Source organism: Lampetra planeri, chromosome 50, assembly GCF_965212315.1.
Source record: "Lampetra planeri chromosome 50, kcLamPlan1.2.h2, whole genome shotgun sequence".
Classification (NCBI taxonomy): domain Eukaryota; kingdom Metazoa; phylum Chordata; class Hyperoartia; order Petromyzontiformes; family Petromyzontidae; genus Lampetra; species Lampetra planeri.
Genome location: NC_136156.1, coordinates 7,796,696 through 7,815,894, shown reverse-complemented (window position 1 = coordinate 7,815,894; position 19,199 = coordinate 7,796,696). Strand labels below are relative to the sequence as shown.

The window sequence follows — 19,199 nt, the reverse complement described above, 5'->3', positions numbered from 1 at the left end:
AAATCAGGAAATCGGAGTCGGTAGATTTTTTTAAAAGTCTGCTTTGAAAACCCATGTCTTTAAAGTGGCCTTCCCTCTTCAGTTTGGTCGGTTGCCCTGGCTCTGTTTTTGCTTCTTGCTTTTCATGCATTTGTTCATAGGGATCCTAGGATGGAATGCGCGTTATACATTTTAATTATGTTGATTTACAAAAACGTGCGCTTCACAACGCACCGGTAGGAAGTGACTGCCTGTGAATGATGGACAGCTTGAGGCTTCCTTTGTAGTCTTTTGATTGTTGACAATTACTGGTGAGCAGTGACCCCGACGTTGTTAAGAGTCAATAAGGCAACGGGCCCCGCATTATTTGGTGTTTATTTACAATGGGGCTTATGACGGCCCTGCTTGAATGTGAAATGTTAACAGGCCAGCTGACCTCTATAAATATTAGACTGGTGTCAGCCTCGGCAGTAACATAATATGAAAACAACCTAGTGCCCCCCATGTATTTCACGACTCGTGCCCTTAAATAGATTTGGCATGTGGGGGTTTACCGGCACAACAAATACAACAAAAAGAAAAATGGGAATATAGTTCAGTATTTCGATTTGAACCATTTCGCTCGGACGATATTTCCGTTCACATTATCGTAGACGTTCACGCATTTTTATGACGACTAACAACCAGATTTGCACATTCAGAAATCTTTGGCCTCCCCCTTACAAGGAGCCTCGAGCCAGCTTGGACCTTAAACTGATTTCAAATGCAAAATGCATGTCTGGCGCGTCTTTGCTTCGTAGCCTGTGGCAGAGTGGGTTTCGTGCCAGGCTATTATGACGTCACTCCATCCTTGCTCATCACAGCCGTAAATGGCTTAATATGTGGACTTGAAGCAGGTTAAAAATATATAAAAAAAATAGTGCAGTTTTACACTGTATGTGTTAGGTAAATCGAAAGCATTGTTGTTGACATTAAGTTTTGAGGTTGAGACTGGCTTTGTGTGCCATTTAGTTGCATTAAATTTACTCCTTTTTGAATGTTACAAATACTCGATCGGAAAATTATTTTCGTATCCCCACATTGTGCGCAGTTGGAGTGGGTTATTGCATTGCCATCTTTTGGTCGGGCTCTGCACTCTGGCGGGCTCCCCCTGCTGGCTCGCAATATTTATTTCCCTGACTCTGCAACTGTCACCCATTTTGTGCTCACAGATGGGGCATGACCGAATCAAGGGCAACCGCACACATTTTAGGGCAGGATAGTGGCGTTCGAAGTTTTTAAATGACCGTTTCACGTGGGTTTGTTTTTTTAAGTTACTGCCCAATGCTATCGAAGTGTCTTTAAACAAATTAACGATCGTGTGCATTTTTTTTTACGAATGGGGGAAAAAATGACGTTAAACATAACGACACGAAAATAAACGTGAAATTGTAAATTTATAACAATGTATCGTGGATTGCTAATAAATGTATGTGCGGGTGCCTTCAAAACCTCTAATGTATAAAAAATGCCTAAGCACTCGTACTTGTCAAGAAGAGCTGTTGGTGTTTCTGTACGGATCAGGAGGGTTCTTCCTGCTAATGACAGGTTTAGCTGGAAACGGACGCTCGGTTTCTGTTGGTCTATCTTGGGGCATAGCCACGTTCGTCTTGAATTCTCACAACATTTATTTTCCATTTCGGTTTTTTTACAGTGATGTTGGCAGGTCAGTATTCAAAGCATGATGCTTTATTGGTCATTGTTTTAAATGCCAAACAAGAACGGGACATGTGCTGAAAATGGAGACTTATAAAAAACAATCTGTCTCCCCATAATCTCTTCATTATTTATAGGCCACAAAGTGAAGCTGGTCCATCAGCCGAAAACCCAGAATTCAAAACATGATTTCACATTCACGAATGGATGTACGTTAATGCGGAGTGGTATGCGTTAGAAATACACATGGGTTACATGTGCTAATATCTGGTCAACACCAGCTAATTTTAAAACCTTTTTCCCTTCCATACCACTCGCGTAGACTGCACAGAACTGGCGTAGTTTTTTGTTTGTTTTTATTTTTGTACTGGCAGAGGTAGCAGGAAAAGCCAGGTTTTTCGCATAGCGAGCCATCCCCTCCCTATTCCTCCCCTCCGTAAACAGCTCCTTGGGAATTCCAAAATATTTGTGACTGCAACAGGAGAACCGACTACAATCGTAAATGAGAGACTGGAGGAGGCCGGACCTGGGGCGGGTCGCAGCATTCTAGCAATTTCGGTAGCTTAAAATATAAATCTTGAGATAAGCAAATGAATGGGCTCCTAAAGTTGGACATATACTTCCTTCTGCTTGTTGTAACTGGTAAGATTCTCCGGATTAAAGGGGGCACGTGCACGAGCCTAATCTCTCACCCCTGCGCATGTGTATCTCCACGCCTTATTGCCCGACAGGTGCCGGTACAACTTATCCAGTGCCACTTGCCAAACAAAACACGTAAACATTTTTTCCCGATAATGCACGCCCTTGCCAGCGTCGGTGCAGCCCAGTGGAAGAATAGTATGTGCCTGTGGATAGTGTTTAAAAAGAGAAAATCCATTTGGGCCCCGGCTAAACTGTTTTTTGTGACCGTAGAAACTTTGGAACACCATAATTGATGATTGCTTGCTCTCGTAGACGATTGGCTGTGTAAATGAAGTAAGAATGCGTTATTGATTTTTCAAAGTGGCCGCCCATTCATTAGGCCCTGAAGACAACGGGCCAGGCTGCCGAAATTCAATAATGAGCCAAGTTGGGCATCGCACTGTACACGCAACTGGCTGTGCTCCCAGCGTGACATAAACTTTCCACCCCTCCCTTCCACGTCTTCTTGCAGTCACGAAGAAAATGTTGGGAGTTTGATGTTCGGTGCCTTCATACATTTTGGAGAAGAAAAAAAACGAGGAGCATAATGAAAATATGAGTGTATTACCCTAATCGTGCACTTGTTCAGTCTGGCCATGGCAGAGTTTATTCCTCCGGAGACGTAATGACCCCCGCTGAGATTTGTTACTGCAGTTTGTGTTAATTTTGTTGGAACCTTGTGACTTTTCAGAGGCTATTGCTGCTCGACGTGTTCTTTTTTTTATACATGCCGCGGTTAACCCATTATAATTGTAATCTAATCTGGATCGGATGTTTATTTCCCCGAGTCAAGCCCCCGTTGAGCTTGAGACACGTAATTGACAGACGTGTCAGTCCAGTGCTGGATGAAGAAAGCCTTATCATTCTGTTGGTCAGTGGCGGTCATTACCATACTTGACCACACTGGTCAGTGTGGGGTAGAGGGGGGGCCTTGGACTAAGGTGCTATAGAAATCCATAAGAATCAGAATATTTATACTGGAGGAATGCGATGAGCTATAAAGCTCTTATTTACAGATGTCCAGTCGGGGCGGGTAAGAACGTTACAACAACAAACAATACAAAAACATGATAGTGTGCAAAGTACAACAAAAGTAAACATCACCCAAACACAGACAAGTAAAACTAAACCATCCCCATACTATCGGGCAAAGCCCACTGAGGTATTACCTTTTTCAGAAGCAACCTGGCCACAAATGATAGCTCATATATAAGAAGATAAGGACTCGTTCAGAAACCACTCAAAACTGAGGTTAGCCTTGGCTGGGAACCTAAGTTGGGTTGCAAGGTTCGTAGTTCTGGGCGCTAACCCACTGCGCACCGCCGCGTCACGGTTCACCCATTGCAGAGAGGATATTCTGTGGTCCCCCCACATCATTTTGTTTGTTCGTTTAAATTTAATGTAGCATCTGAGAGCCACTAGGCGGCACTCTTCGCAAGATGTTGTTTACTGTTTTTTGTACGTCTTTGAAATACGGTGGGACTCCCCCGCCAAAAATGTCAATTGTCTTTTTGGATCCGGATTGAGCAATTATAGAGGGTTTAATAGGGAAATAAATAGGGAGCATATGGCATTTAATGTTTAATGTATACAAGCATATGGTGTGTGCCAGTGGCCCGTGCGTGATTGAAGTGAACGGTGTTTAATTATATACCATGTCTTCAAACACTGTACGAGTGGCTTAAAATAAATGTTGAATTGGTGGGGATTTGCAAAACGTTTCCATTTAATTAGCCTCCCTTTGCAAGACAGATCTGCATGGGTTGTCACCTGGTTTTAAATAATTTTTTTAGCGAAACTTGCGAAAGTTATTTATTTGTTCTTGCCCACGTCCCGCATATAGCCCACGATGCCTGCGTTACCCAGAATACAATTGTGCAAATGTGCGTGGTTTACGCATGTACGTTTGTATGTATGAATTTGACGACTTGAAATGCAAAGCTTTTTGGTTTACTCAAACAAGCTAAACATAATGTATATGGGGGGTAGAGCAGTGCTCGCATTGGTTAGGGGCAGAGGTGTGGACTCGAGTCATGTGACTTGGACTCGAGTCAGACTCGAGTCATGAATTTGATGACTTGCGACTCGACTTGGACTTGCATAACAATGACTTTGTCCCACCTATGAGATGTGGACTCGAGTCATGTGACTTGGACTCGAGTCAGACTCGAGTCATGAATTTGATGACTTGCGACTCGACTTGGACTTGCATAACAATGACTTTGTCCCACCTCTGGTTAGGGGACTGAATTATGAACTCGACGAAGCTGAGTTCGATTCCCAGGGACACCCATACATTGTTGGTAATTGATATCTGAACTGGTCCTGGGCACCCCCCATTTCCCCTTGACCGGCATGGTGAATCATGGTCGTAACAACCTTGGACGATGGCGTGAGGATGCCTTTATCCAGTAGTGGTTATCAAAATTAATGTTGTAGTCAAACATTCTTCGATATATATGCTCCATTGCATGCAGCAATGAACTAAACTAGAGATTTCTTCCCCGTTTCAGACTCGGTGGAGGTCAGAGGTCAATGGCATATTCTCGGGTATATGCCGTGGGTATCTGGGTTCCGATGATAGCCGAGCTGCGTTGGCATGTACGTTCAAAGCGTCCTCATTATTTTCTGACGTTTGTAGTGGGCATTGGCGACATCTCCCAAAGGGAGTGTCGTGAGTGTCGCATCCCTTAAGCACACAGCCATGCTCGACACGAATCTATCTCCGATAAATTACATCAACTATATAACTCCATAAATTTGCGATATTGTCTTCTTAGTATTAATGGCAGTTTTGCTTTTACCTTCTCTCCCACTATAGTACACCGTGTACGCCCAGTATGCTGTTTACATCATGTCATGAGGTGAAAACGATTGTTTGGAACTTTTATTTTGAGCACTGTGCGTCACCTGTGTCAAGAGCACAGCCTCGGAAGATTACATCACGTAACTATTTCTGAATCCCTTCAATAGACCCTAATCCGGTCCTGTGTGGTACATCTTGTTTGTTAGCCCTTTAAAAGAAAGTCACATGCCAAAACTGAAATGTATAATCCTTAAGAGCTGGAGTATGTAAAATTGAGTGACAGACCAATTGAACTAGATTTTTTGTTGTCATCTGGACCACGAACTTGTTACACGTACGATAACCAGTTTAAGCACTGGGGTAGCTAAAATTTGGACTTGTACACTGTGAAGCGGATGTGCCTGCTCCATTATCCGACTTGTTATTAGCCCCCTGAGCAGCCTGTCTTACCTCCTTTTTGAGTTAATTTACTAAAATAAAACAACCCAAATGTAAACAAACCATAAAATGCACCCTGTAAAAAAATTGCTATCAAAGCAGCAGCAATAACACTGCTCGTTTTTTCCCCATGCACCCTAACGTCGGGTGTGGCCAAAAGACTTAATTGAATGATTGGTGGCTTTCCCACGCAAATCCCATTAAATATATTGGCCAAGATGGCCTTTGGCAGGCATGAAAACCTGGACTGGCTCATTTGGCTAATTAAAGTGGAATTATTTCATTTGCTGAAAGTGCTCCTTGTGCTACAAACAGATTTGCCTAATTGTGAATTAATTAGCTCAAGACATTAATTTGTCAGGAATTATAATGTTCGTATCCCTTCAGTATTTGTGTGTGTGGTACACTGCATAATGAATTTGGATGAAAATCCCCGTTGCTAGACATAAAACGAGTAAGTTGTTTATCGTAAGGGTCTCTCCTCCTAATAAAACGAGTGATTAAAAAGTACACCATATCTAAAAAAACATTTCACACTGTCTCGCCAATATTAATTGAAAATTAAGTGATGTGAAATACGTTGGGTGAATAATTGTCAACCTTAAATTGGTGCTATTTCTTCTTGAGTCAACGTCTCTTAATTCCTGAAGTCAGTAATTTAATATCATTTGGTTGAGATGGTCAATACACGGCAGCAATGTTTTTTAGAATTAATAATACGTGTTGCCTGGCGTCGTGTAGTCTTTGTTGGCACTTTGTGCCAAGAAGGAGAAAGTAACAAACTGCGAATGCCCCCGTGTTTTTGGTTTCCGGAACTAATTTCACCTCCTTTGGCAGCGCCTGTGCTTCTTGCACGGTCTTGTTAGGGTGTTAGGGCCTTTCCTCCTGCGGATGGGGCCCCCTGCTGGGCCCTGATAAGTGTTCATCTTCACCTCGACCTGCTCATGTGCTCTTTGGAGCCCGAGTTTAGTAGAGCAGAGCAGTGTGGTGTTTTTGTTGGCTTTGTGTGAAATTTTCTGGCTTTCTTTTGGTAACTAAATCAGCCCCTGCCTTCAGCCCATTATCACGATATGCCACATCGGTACCCTGACACTTTTGTTGGGAAACATTTGTTGAAGGAAAATATGAATGTACCACCATTTCCCATGTGGCCACGTTATCAGTTCTTAAATAATCTTAAAAAGATGGTTGTGCATCACTGCAATACTTGTAAACTAATAGATTATTGTGATTGCCATATACTGAGATTTTGGAGTTTGTCATTATTAATGTTTTATACTAATATTACCGTTTTTTTTATGATATACAAAGGAAATTAACAACTTCAGTTCATGACATAGGCATGTAGTGATTCGGACATTAAAGTTTACTTTTGAGCTCAGTGTATGCTTTTCATTGAATTGGTACGTGTAGAAATCGATGACAAGATGTAGGCAAATGATAAGTTAATTTTAGGATACTGAAACGAATTACAATATACTGGATGAATAATAAGTTTGCAGAAACAAAATAAAAATTATGAAAAATAGAATCCATATAAACCCGAATCATGGAAATTAATCAAATTGTTGTATGGTTGAATTATTACATCTCTAGTTAACAAAAACATCACTTTAATTCGGTGCATTTTTAAAGGCGTTGTTACCTGTTGTAGTAACACTTTGCTAGCAGTATTCCAAACTAAATGGCATTGTAACAGAGCAGAGCAACATTATTGCGTCTGGAATTGTAATAGCTTTGTTAGAAAAAACTCGATTGCGATTAAAACATCCTCCTGCTTCAGGCAAGAAACAATATAGTTGTGGTTTTTATCCCAAGTGAAGATGTGATAAAGAAACCTATGGAGTTAAACATAAAAAAAGATTAATATACTTTTAGATGTGCTGAATTTATAATTGTATCCGCTTCTTTGATATAAATAACGTAGCCTTGTTTGTTTAAGCTCCACAGTTTTTTCAGTATATCACGCCTCTACAAAAGGTTTGAAATGCTAAATATTTGAATGTTATATTTTGTCAAGTAAATTTTTTTCTTTGTGCTTTTGGAAATTGTCATTTCCTGTCGTTGCGGTGTGTGCCCTACTTGCAATAAGGAGTTACATTTTGTCATAAAAAAATAATTTAAAGGCTCTGCATTAAAAAATCTTAAATTAACTTCAATATATAAATCTCAAATGTTAATTTAAAATAAATCAACTTTTTAATTGCATACTTTGAATATATTGCTTCTACTTTCGCCATCCAAGTTAATAGGACTAACTCTAATCCTTAATCACACTGCTGTCTTTGGTTCACACGTTCAGAGCACAATTGAACGTTTCTGGGTTACTTATTTTTACATGGTCATCCTTGCTGGTTGGCGGTGTTCTAAATGTTACAATTATTGAAATACATCGAATACTCAATCCATTGTGGGTGGAATGTGTCTGATAATAGTTTAACACGTCGGCTTTCACGACAGGTTTTTTGGGTTAGATCGTGTATATATAATAGTGTCGTTAAAACCACCACCCGACAGCCAATTAATTAGTGAGGTTTGGCACGTAAACAGAACATGCCAATTCGTTATTAGTACAGCACACCGGTGTGTTGGAGAGCAAATCCACAACATTTACAATCTGAGTACGACGTTTGGCCAGTAATTATAGCTAGCATCTTCAGGCGGCCAGCCACATTTTTGGAGAAATCTTACTGGAATCTTGATTTGAAGCTTTCGTGACTGCAAATGTTGGAAATGTTGTTGATTTGCTCTCCAACACCGGTGTGCTGTACGTGAAAAACCTTACTAATTGGCTGTTTCGGGTAGTGGCAGGTTGAAGGACATCTATATTTAAGCGATCTAACCCAAAAAAATTGTATTATGGATGTCTGATAATAGTTTACAAGGATGAATAAATAGAATGTGCCTGGGTAGATGTTATTTTTGGGGTTAGATCTCGTAAATATGCAAGGTGAACATGTGAGCAAACCTTACTTAATTGGCTGTCGGGTGGCAGTGGTTTAATGACGCATTGTATATTCATGCGATGTAACCCATGAATAATATTGGTCGCGAAAAATCCCGGCGTGTTTAATACCGGTAGATGTTAGCTGTGTAAAATTAGTATCAGCTGCTCCGCATATGGGCTATTGACTTTTAAGTGGGCTCCGTCCGCACGTGGCGGCTGATGTTGACACGCATCTTGACAGCGTAAACAACCCTACTGTGCATTTGGAAACATAAACTTTTGTCGGAGGTGGGAGGGGTTGGTGATCATTTTGTCGGTGAAGGCGGCGAGAGAGAGATGAGCGTGCGTGGTTTCTCTTTTTTTGTTGGTTTCGCCGTCTGTGTCACCTCGCTCTAGCCAAGGGGAGCAGACTTGACAGACAACGGCGTGAACATTAATGTTTACACAAAAAAATGAATGAACACAGGGGTTTTTTTGGTTATAGAAAATACATGATTGAAATACAATAGGGGGGGGGGAAACCTTTCTTGACCCCCCCCACTTCCCCTCCGGTTATAATCCCACAACCTCGATTCTGAGCACGGCAGGCTGGCTTTTCCACAAGATGCGTTTTCGTTGCTAGAATCTCAACCATCGTCGGTTGTCAGTCGGGTAGTGTTGGTGGAAGGGGTTGAGGGGGGGGGGGTTGCAGGGGGGGGGGGTTGCAGGGGGGGGGGTAGCCATGATCACATACTGCTAGATGAATAGGATTTGCAATGCTGATGCGGTTGTTCGTGCGTGGAGGAGGCATGCCATCCCTCGTACGGGTCGCCACAATGTCGCCGCTCCCATCTACGGGCTCGGCTCGCTCCTTCCCTTCCACACACCCCGTGCGTTGCTCTGAATCGAGTGCCTGGGAGCTCCTAAAATGGCGGTTGTGTTCACGGTGTGACTTGCTGCTGCTGCCGCTGGGTGGGAAGAGCCGGCTATGGGGCTGCCCCCTATGAATGAGAGTGAGAGAGGCGGGGGGGGGCAGTGTGTGTGCCTCCCGTTAAAACGCCGAGAGCACCCGACCATCGGGGGGGGGGGGGGTACTGGAGCGGCCGGGGTTTTAAGGACTGGTGATGGTGGGCTTGGCTGCTGTTTTTGTTGTGCGCATTTGTGGGGAGCGGTGGTGTGGTGGTTAGCGCGCGCTGCGCTACAAACCCTGGGCGACCCGAGTTTGATTCCCGCTCACGGCCAACACCAGTGGTGATTATCCGAGCTGGTCCTGGTGCCGAGTGCGGTGCTGTAAACATCGCCATTGGGGAGACAAAGGCGGACGGGCGTGGTGCTGGCCATCCCACCCCCCTCGTGTGCCGTGCCGGTCTTCATCGGTGCTACTCGCTAATAGCACTTGCCCCAACAATCTGTTAAGGTTATACGGGGGATCTTTGTCTTCGTTTTGTGGTGTGCGCGCTTGTGTGACTGCTGACACCACACACGCTGCCATTTTCACATTCTTTGCTCTGTGTTCCGGCCAGGGGGGGCAAGCGTCGTCACACAACCGCGAGCTCTGAACTTGTTCTTCCCCCACCCCCCCTACGGCTGGCTGTTCTAAAGTACTTAACAATTGCCGTAAATTATTTTTGTTGTCCAGCTCGGTAATGTCACAGCATCGACATTGGTTGTATTGATATTACTGTAGGTGATTTAATTCTTGCTTGCTGGTTGTTGATATCGTCAAAGCTTGGCTATTGGGGTTGAACATCTCTTAGAGGCAGACAGACCTCCGTGTGGGTCAATATTTGAAATATTATTTCATTTATATTCAGGAATTAGACTGTAGTAATTGAGATAATCACGGCGCTGTACGTCTTGTCGGAAGCAGTGTGTGTGCGCGCGTGGATAGGTTTGAAACGTTGGGTAGTGTTGCTGGTGTGCGTTGGTGCGTGTCGCGAGTGGCTTGTGACATGCCTTGTTTAATTGAGCGCCCGGTTTTTTTGCACAGACGTTCACCCTTCGTAAATATGCAGCCAAACTTGTTTTCTGTCTTCTTCCTTATACCAAATCACTGCCCCCTCCCTCCACCATACTCGCAGCATCCTTACCTCCCCCACCCCCTCATTGGCCAGACTTGAGGAATTTCTCATCCGTGTCCAAACAGTCTTTTCAAGCGCACGCGGCAGAACAATGAAAATGAAAGGGTTAAGCCGCCACGCCGATGGGCTATTGTGTTTCAAGCTCGGTGCAATGTCCAGCGGTGTCTGAGAGTCCCCGGGGCTGTCAAGTTTCAGGCAGTGGGGTTGGGGGAAGGGCGGCAGAACACTCGACCTTGGAGTTATGCAGATTAGCCACGCGGCGGCCGCCGGCTTATTATTTTGCTGGAGTAGTGGATGGCTCCAGAGGTGCTGCATTCTTGGCACGGGGTTAGACGGATGGAGAGGTGGGAGGGGAGCCAAAGGGGGGAAGGAGGGAGAGAGAGGCTGGAGCAATCGGCCTCTGAGAGATGGTGATCGAGCAGGAAGGAGGGGGGAGAGAGAGCACAAGCTGGAAGGAGGGGAGGGCAAGTCAGATGAATTACAGACAAGCATTTTGAAATCCAATATCCATTGCCGTGGTTACTATACACATTGAGGCACTCGTAAATTCTCGGCAAAAACTACCGCTCAAACTCGCGCGGCCGTTTTTATTGTGTGGTTCCTTAATCGAGCATTCGGGGGGGTGGGGGTTAATTTTGTTGTTGATCACGCGATTCCACTTGACTCTGGCTTCGCTGGCCTAAGATTTTTCGACGCACACATGCATTGGCCATTGAGCAAGAGACGTGAAAAGGAACCACGAGATGCGGACACAAATGCATTAGTGTGCAAATGTTGAGTGATGGACACACGTGGATGCACAATGACCCAGGCGGGGGAGTTGCTTTGGGGCCCACCTGAGATGGGGAGAGAAGCATAAAGAGACTTGGGAGATATTGAGTAATGGCCACACAGAGGTGGACAAACAGACGAAGAGCTACAAGAGAGAAGGGCATAACAAGACGCTGATGCAAACAGAAAGTTGCTCCACCTATTGACCAATATTGTGTGGGGAAAATGTGCATAATTTGAAGTGGATAATTTTGGTGTGAGCGAAGGGATGATTCTGGAGCCCGGTTAATGTGTGGTTGTGTTTTTGCAATGATTGTTGCTTATTGAACACAAGTGGCAACACACTGGGCATCACAACAAATGTAGCATACATTGTGCGTGGAATCCTTTTTGAACGTTAAATTTCTTTAATAGTTTGCAATTCTACTGCAAAAGAAAACGGAAGGAAATCTGAATAGTGCACAGAAACATGGAGAAAAGCATGCTTGCAAATGACATTGAGATAAATACAGAGGAACACATTAACCAAATGAAAATTAGACATAATTGGTGCTGTATAAAAGTAACAGGGCTTAGGCAAGACGTCTCTGTCTCTTCCATCGGCCATCAAGAGATGATTGCCGTTGAAAGAGACGGTCGAAGGAGAATATGGAATGGTTGCCAAAGGAGCAGATGACCATTTGGAAATGCAGTGATGAGATCAACTCTGCTTCAGGAGTGAGATGGCTTTTGGTTATTGAGGAACCGTGTGCTGACTAAAGTTGTGAGGCCTTCACCCAGCAGTTGATTGACCATGGACTGTGAGTGCTTGGGAGCAGTATTTGAAGTTACTGCACTGCTTATCCTGTTACTTAGGGTTTGGTTCATAATGGTGATGCAGAAAACCATCGGCAATTAATATCAGAATTTGATCTGAGCCTCATACAATGACATTACAAACCAGCAATATTTAACAAAGCTCGCTGCTGATGAAACCCAACGGATTGAAACCAATTTATAGTTTTCCTGTCTAAATAAAAGCTGCTGGTTAGCATTTCTTGAAGGCCAGTATGCCGACAGACGAAGATTATTTTTTTTATTGGAAAACAATGCAGGTTTATACCCAGAATGTGCAACAACGAAATAATACATTTTTACAATGTTACTACGCTTGATGACATCTGCCTAACCCGGCAATCTTTACACAGCCAGACCTCGGATGGGACCACAAAGTTGAAACTGGTCGACAGTTGGTTTGTTTTGAACAATTCTGCTGACCGATGTTGATGTGCAGAGCCCCTACGTAGCACAAGAGGCTAAACAACATTTTAAATCTGTAGAGCAGAAATGATGGTCCTATTGTAGGTCACCTCAAACTAGAATGGGTGTATGTCAACCTTAGTGCTTGGGGAGACAAAGGCAAGATGTTAGCACTACATCTTTGCTGTCCTCGTAATAGGTGGTCATGTAAAGTACTTGTGTGTGCAACGGTCTCTCTGTGCCCCTACCATGATGTGTTTTTATTAAACGTGAATGTTAAGTGACAGTCGTGCAAACCACTGGCCTTCAACACCATTGACCCAGGCAAGATGCCCCTTGAGGCTCTGAACATAAACACCACACCATGTTACTGTTTAAGATGAGTGCCTTCTAGAAGATTTTAAGTAAATTCTCATTCATTAATCTTGGGTGGCTTATTGTGGAGTGATGTTGTTGGGCACTTGGCACAGCATCTTCTCATCCGCACAAAGGGGTAGTCTGCAAGCGCTTGTTAAACGCGCCTCACTTTGCCCACCCCAGTAGTGCTGCCAGAGATGTCAGCCTCATTGCAGGATAGTGGTGCTGTCAGGCGCTGTTTAATGAAGCCCATCGCATCACTACGGTTAAAATTGTGATTTCACGTTGTAAGCATTCGTGCTTCCGCAAGACCGTTTTGGACCCTGCTGGGGAGACAAAAAAGAATGTGTGCACGCATGCAGAAACGAAAACATAAATGAGATGCATCCCAGTTGTGCCCTTGAAGGCTGTTCAACAGACATCTCACCACAGGTGTACCGATATCGTGCGCTTTAATAATCACGCGCAAGTTAAATATTTTTGTATGACGCTTCTCTGTTGCAGGTTCTGTTGGCTGCACATGTGAAGATGTCGTCCCAAGCTGGCGGGAGTGGCCATTGTTACAGCGTGTGTTTTCTGTGCTGTCTCCATGTGTGTGCGCAGATGGGAGTGATGGACTCCATGGTTGCCAAAAGAGCTCCTCCATACCCAGGTGGAAATGGGCAGCAGCCGCCCGGCACCTTCCCTGACCACGCTCAGGTACGCCGGAATTGCTTAACGCACACAGGTTTATTCACATGAACGCAGTGTTCCTCTTGATAATGATCATGGCGTGTTGGGAACGCTGCTTGATTTTTGATAGAGGGAAGTTGCTCTCATGAGATTTATACTTTGACTGAAATCGTGTGTGGACTTCAGTAGATGCTGGATTTAGCTTGCAGCATTATTATAAGTAAATTAATTAATTTGGGTAGTGCTGTGGTTAAAGAGGAAGTGAAAATTCTGGTTGGTGTTGACTCAAACTTTCACACCACAATGTACAGCCTTTTATCAGTCCACTGCTGGATGAAGGTCTCCCCATGCCTTGTGGTCATCGGAATTTGACCATACTTCACCATGCTGGTCAATGTAGATTGAAGAAGGGGGGGGTGGTGCCCAGGAGCGCTTCAGATATTACTCGCTACCAAGGTTAGCCGTGGCAAGGGAATCAAACTGTATTCTTGGTTCTTTCGGTAAAGTCACGTAGATGGAAAATAAAAATAAAATTTTATTTGAAATTAAAGCAAAAAACCACGACGTTTCAATCGCAACACAAGCGGTCATCTCTCCGTCTGATGAAGACCACTTTTGTTGCGATTGAAACGTCGTGGTTTTTTGGTTTTATTTTTAATAAAATTTTTCTTTTCTATCTACGTGAATTTACAGAAAGAACCAAGAATATGAATTCGTGCAGTCACGAAAGGTTTAAGTCGGAATCAAACTGGTTCGCTGAATTCATAGAGCAGTGCGCTATCCTGAGCGCCACTGCTCCACCGCTTTTTGATGGTTGGCTACTTGATTGTAGAAAAACATATTTTTTATTTTTGGTAATTCCACAGTAGTTGTTTTATGGTTCGACTTGTCACCACAGCAGGAATGTGGTAGTTTCCCCATTGGCTCAGGCCTGTAACCAGGTGTTGCACACTACTTGCCATTTGTTGGGCCTTGCTTGGAATGAACTGACTGGCTGATTAAAGCAAGAACTACTTTTGACTTGTGACGATTTGATTACACATCATGGGCAATTCAAACACATTTCTTGCGTATAAAATTCTTATCTTTCCAGGTAGCCTTGGGGTTCGCTCCGTCAACTGTGAAAAACAAACATATTTTTCAAGCACTTGCCAAACCCCCCGAGTTACAGAGCCCACCCCGAGGTTGGATAAAATTGGCAGGACATTGAGTGGGGGCTGGTGGTAAAGCTGCGTGTGGCGCGCGCGCGCGTGTGTAGGGTCAGGCGTACGGTGGCCCAAGCCCTGGCTACACGGGGCAGGGCCAGTACGGGCCTCCGGGTGGGGGTCCACACCGCTACGGCTCGACGACCCAGGGCATGCCATCTCGGCCGCCTGGGCCTGGCAACCCCATGAGCTACCCTCACCAGCAGGTAAGGGAGCAGTAGGGAATGGTAGAGTTTTGAATGCAATAATGCTCTTTACTTACCCAGGAAAATCCTTGCAGAGTCTTTCTTTTGAGCAGTGGCCTGCATTGGTTTGGAGGCTTGGATAGTTATTTGAATGAATGTTAGTAAAACCACAGTTTCTGAGTACAGTTCTGTCCTGCCATCTCTTAACCACCTCACATGTCCAAGACTACAACATTTAGTATTTCCAGAGACAGTCTCCCATCCGAATGCTAACCAGGATCAATCATCTTTAGCTTCCGAGATCTTGACGATATTGGGCTCATTCAGAGCGATTTGGCCACATTGGTGGAGGTCTAGCCAATACCTCTGCGTGTTGTTACGGAATGCCGCTGATTTCCAGCAGACTTCTGAGTGCAAGGCCTGGCGCACGGGCAGGCAAAGGCTATGAAAGAAATGGTTGGAAAATGAGGGGCAATTGCCTCCCATGCATTCAGATGAAATTGCTTGCACAGGCTTGAGGATCGCTTCCATACGGAAAAGTCAAAATAAGCATTGTATCACGTTTGTTTTTTATTTATTTACGTCTTGTCTCTTGTATGAGCAGGCTTTTTCATTTCATGGGGCCCTTTGAGGTCACGTAAATCGAGTACTTTTCGGTGGGTGGCTTGGCTTTAAATGTTTTGACATTTTTGTGGAATTGGCTCTTTTTTGCAAATGCTTTTTGGGAAGACGCTGAAATGGGCCACCGTGCGGTGTAACCTTTTTGTGAACGATTGTGTGGCTGCTCGAGTATTTCCCGTGAGTCCTGGCTCACCGGGATTTTTTTTTCCGCGAAAATAGTCGGCCAATCGCATCCGATTATCAGTGGCATTGCCGCATTTTTTTTAAAGCAAAAAAAGGCACGCGCAAAGGAATGGCAGAGCTCTTAAGTGGTATCCTTTTACATACTTAATCCGTTTCTTGCATATTTATGTTTGTCCACGTATGTTGGTGTGCATTGACTGCACGTAATTTCGGGCTTAACTGTTTTGCGTGACCAATTAGGGAGTACTGCTTTATAAAAAAAATGTCTTGATTTTTTTACCAGAATTCTTCGGGGGGAAGTGGGGGGGGGACCATTAAATTAACTGTGTTCGTTTTTTCGTGGCAAGAAGGCGTTCGAAGTGATCGGCTTGTGCTCGCTCACCTTGGGGTTCAAGATTCACCAGTTAACGTACATCGTGAACATTTGGCTAAACCCGTTGCTCGTGGAGCACCGTTGTTAGAGAGATAAACCCCTCCGCTAATTTTGTGTGGACCTGCATGACCTGACACTCAAGTAGACCATTGTGTGAAGAATTACCCACTATTAGAGAAATTGTCAAAATCGTTCCTTCCTGAACACTTGTAAGGTCCAAAGGGCTTCTCCCCGAGACAGAAGCAAGTCGTCTGAATAAAGCCACTCTTGAGACAATATCCGGTAGACGTGCACTGAAAACATTCAGTGTATCCGCCATCGCAAACTTTCAGATTGCTCTTTGCTTTGGAGCATTGTATTATATAATGCCAGGTCACCGGTGTAATGTTATTAATGTGTGAAAATGAGGGGGGGGAGGAAGAACTTAACTACAGAGTCTACATAATAATAGGTGATGATTGTGTCCGCGTGTCTCCGACAAAATGTGAAGATTGTTGTTAATGTCCTGAAAAAAGTTGCCTATTTTGCAATTGACCTGTGCCTAATTGGATATCCCTTTCCTCGGAGCAATGCTGGCTTCATTTACACATTCCCGACATCTCGACCACATTAGCATTTATTTATCATGCTTTGTTGCTGTGGCGCTATGTTTTCTCTTCCTGGAGTATCTCGCCCCTGCTCGTATTTTTGGGCCGCCTTGACCATCGTCTGGGAAATGATGCCATGTCACAGCTAATTCGATTTTACGAGATAATGGTTGAAATTTAAAAGGTGATTTTGAGGTGGGGGAGCCTCTCTTGCCATGCGATTCGCTGCTCACCACTGCGGATGAGGGGGTGTCTAGATTTTGACAGGAATTCTGACTTGTCCTCGTTTACATTGAGTGTTATTTTACCTCAAACACAGCTGTTGCAATCATTATTTATTTAAAGTCTAATGAACGCATGACAAAATATTTTTTTGTAGACTGTCATCTTCGTGGTCTTTTTTAGTCACCGCTTCTTTAATCTACTACTCGCTTCCAGCGGCTATTCGGTGTTCATAAATGAACAAATGATGATATTAAAGCAGTGAACACCGATGGAGATGAAATGTTGATAATCATTCACATCCCCATCGATTAGTTGAATCGTCACGATTTAGAATTGCGATTCAATTTTAGAATTTTAGCAACATTTTTTTGTTTTTTGTGGCAATTCCAGAAGCTGCGGGGGGGGGGCGGACATGAGCTAAATACATTCAATTAATGAATTGAATGATTGATTAGGAATCGATTTTAGTCTGAATTAATACATCGTAATATCACTGAGACGATGCCAATGATGTTATAGTTGGTGTGGCTTGTGTCGTTCTAACGGTGGCTGGTCAATTACATGTGGACATCCCTTTGTGTCTTCCCCTGCAGGAGATGGTGTCCCAGTACAACCAGCAGGGCATGGGAGGCAACCCACAGCACCGGCAGCAGGGCTACTACAACCAGCCACCAAGCCACTACAATCAGCAGCAGCACCAGCCATACCCGCAGAGCCACTACAGCCAGCAGACACCCACCCAATACAACCAGCAGCCCCACATGCCTCCAGCCCACTACAGTCAGCAGCCTCCTGGGCAGTACGCCACGCAGCAACAGCAACAGCAGCAGCAGACGGGGCACTACAACACGCAGCAGCAGCAGCAGCACCAAGGGCAGTACAACCAGCAGCCGCCGGCGCCGTACAACCAGCACGCGCAGCAGCCGCCAGGACACTATGGCCAACAACCCCAGGGGCACTACAATGCGCAGCATCCGGCGGCGGCGGCGGCGGCGTACGGGCAGCAGGGCTCGGTGCAGTACGGCCCACAAGGCTACAACGCCCCCGGTGCCTACAGCCAGCAGCCGCCGGGGCACTACAACCAGCAGCCGTCGGTGGGCTTCCCACAGAGATATCAGCTGCAGCCGGTGAGTGTGTGCCCGCGCTGGCCCCTTCTTGCTCGGTGTACGCGTATCGGCTCCTTTCCTCCGTTGTGGTCGTTTTTGTCTGAATGGCTCTGCGCACTTTTGTTCTGCTTCACTGTCCTTTGGCGTTTTTAGAAAGACTTTCTACCTTGGGAGGTTGCATAATAATATAGGGTAATATATGCTATATGCTTTTAAGTTAACTTAAATGTAATGTTTTCAATGTATTCGCTCGATTCTGTTATAAATTATTCCGTTAATGTGTAAAGGGAACTTCATATTTTGGATTGTGATTACATTTTTCTATATTTCTCAGTCCTTTCAGAATCATGACATTGTCATTTTCTGTTCAACTCTAAGTCATGATCCTCTTTACCTGTCTTTGTCTGCTCTGAAGGCAATGCCATCACCTGAAACCTCAACTTGTGTATTTTAAGTTGTGAAGAAGTACTTATTTATGATTATTGGCAGCCCAAGTTAGAGATGTGTGGCTGGGTGACTGTGAAAAATAAAGCATCTGGCAGATAAATTAACCTCTGTACACAGATTTTGTAACTGGCTGTCAAATTTACATCTTGTAAAAAATTGCGTGGATAAAAAAATACGTCCTTCCAAAATAGCATCCTCTCAAACAACATTATAATTTGTGATTCATTGCTTTCCGTGCCGCGGTGGCGAGATGTTCACTACTTCACCTGGTTTGTCGGAGATGGTGGGTTCGATCCGGACCCTGATGCCTGCTGTATATGTGGAGTTTGTTCTCCCCGTGGTCGCGTGGATTTTTCTCCAGGTCCTCTGGTTTTTTCCCTCCACATTTTAGAAACATGCATTTAGAGTATTTGGCCATGATGCAAGTCCACGTGATAAGCCACTTCATTGAGCTATCATTTGTGGCCATGTTGCTTCTGACAAATCTTAATAGCCGTAATAATAAGCAAGTGGCAACATCCCTATTAAAGATACTCCTCGGCAACAAAAAAAAATACTGTAACATTACATGAATCGTAGTGAACCAATCACCTATGCAAAAGGAATAATTCCAACTTTTAAA

General features: G+C 44.3%; 1 protein-coding gene across 6 annotated transcripts in view; it reads left to right on the top strand.

The window, feature by feature from the left end:
• Positions 1 to 19,199, top strand: part of LOC144734225 (AT-rich interactive domain-containing protein 1A-like) — a 66,578-nt gene that overhangs the window by 8,200 nt on the left and 39,179 nt on the right. For 5 of the 6 annotated variants that reach the window (XM_078616347.1, XM_078616346.1, XM_078616345.1 and 2 more), the window contains exons 2-4: positions 13,577 to 13,672; positions 14,904 to 15,056; positions 17,618 to 18,151. In XM_078616347.1, the coding sequence (XP_078472473.1) occupies positions 13,577 to 13,672; positions 14,904 to 15,056; positions 17,618 to 18,151 (783 nt within the window). The remainder of the gene's footprint in view (positions 1 to 13,576; positions 13,673 to 14,903; positions 15,057 to 17,617; positions 18,152 to 19,199) is intronic. The other variant, XM_078616349.1, reaches the window with a different exon arrangement.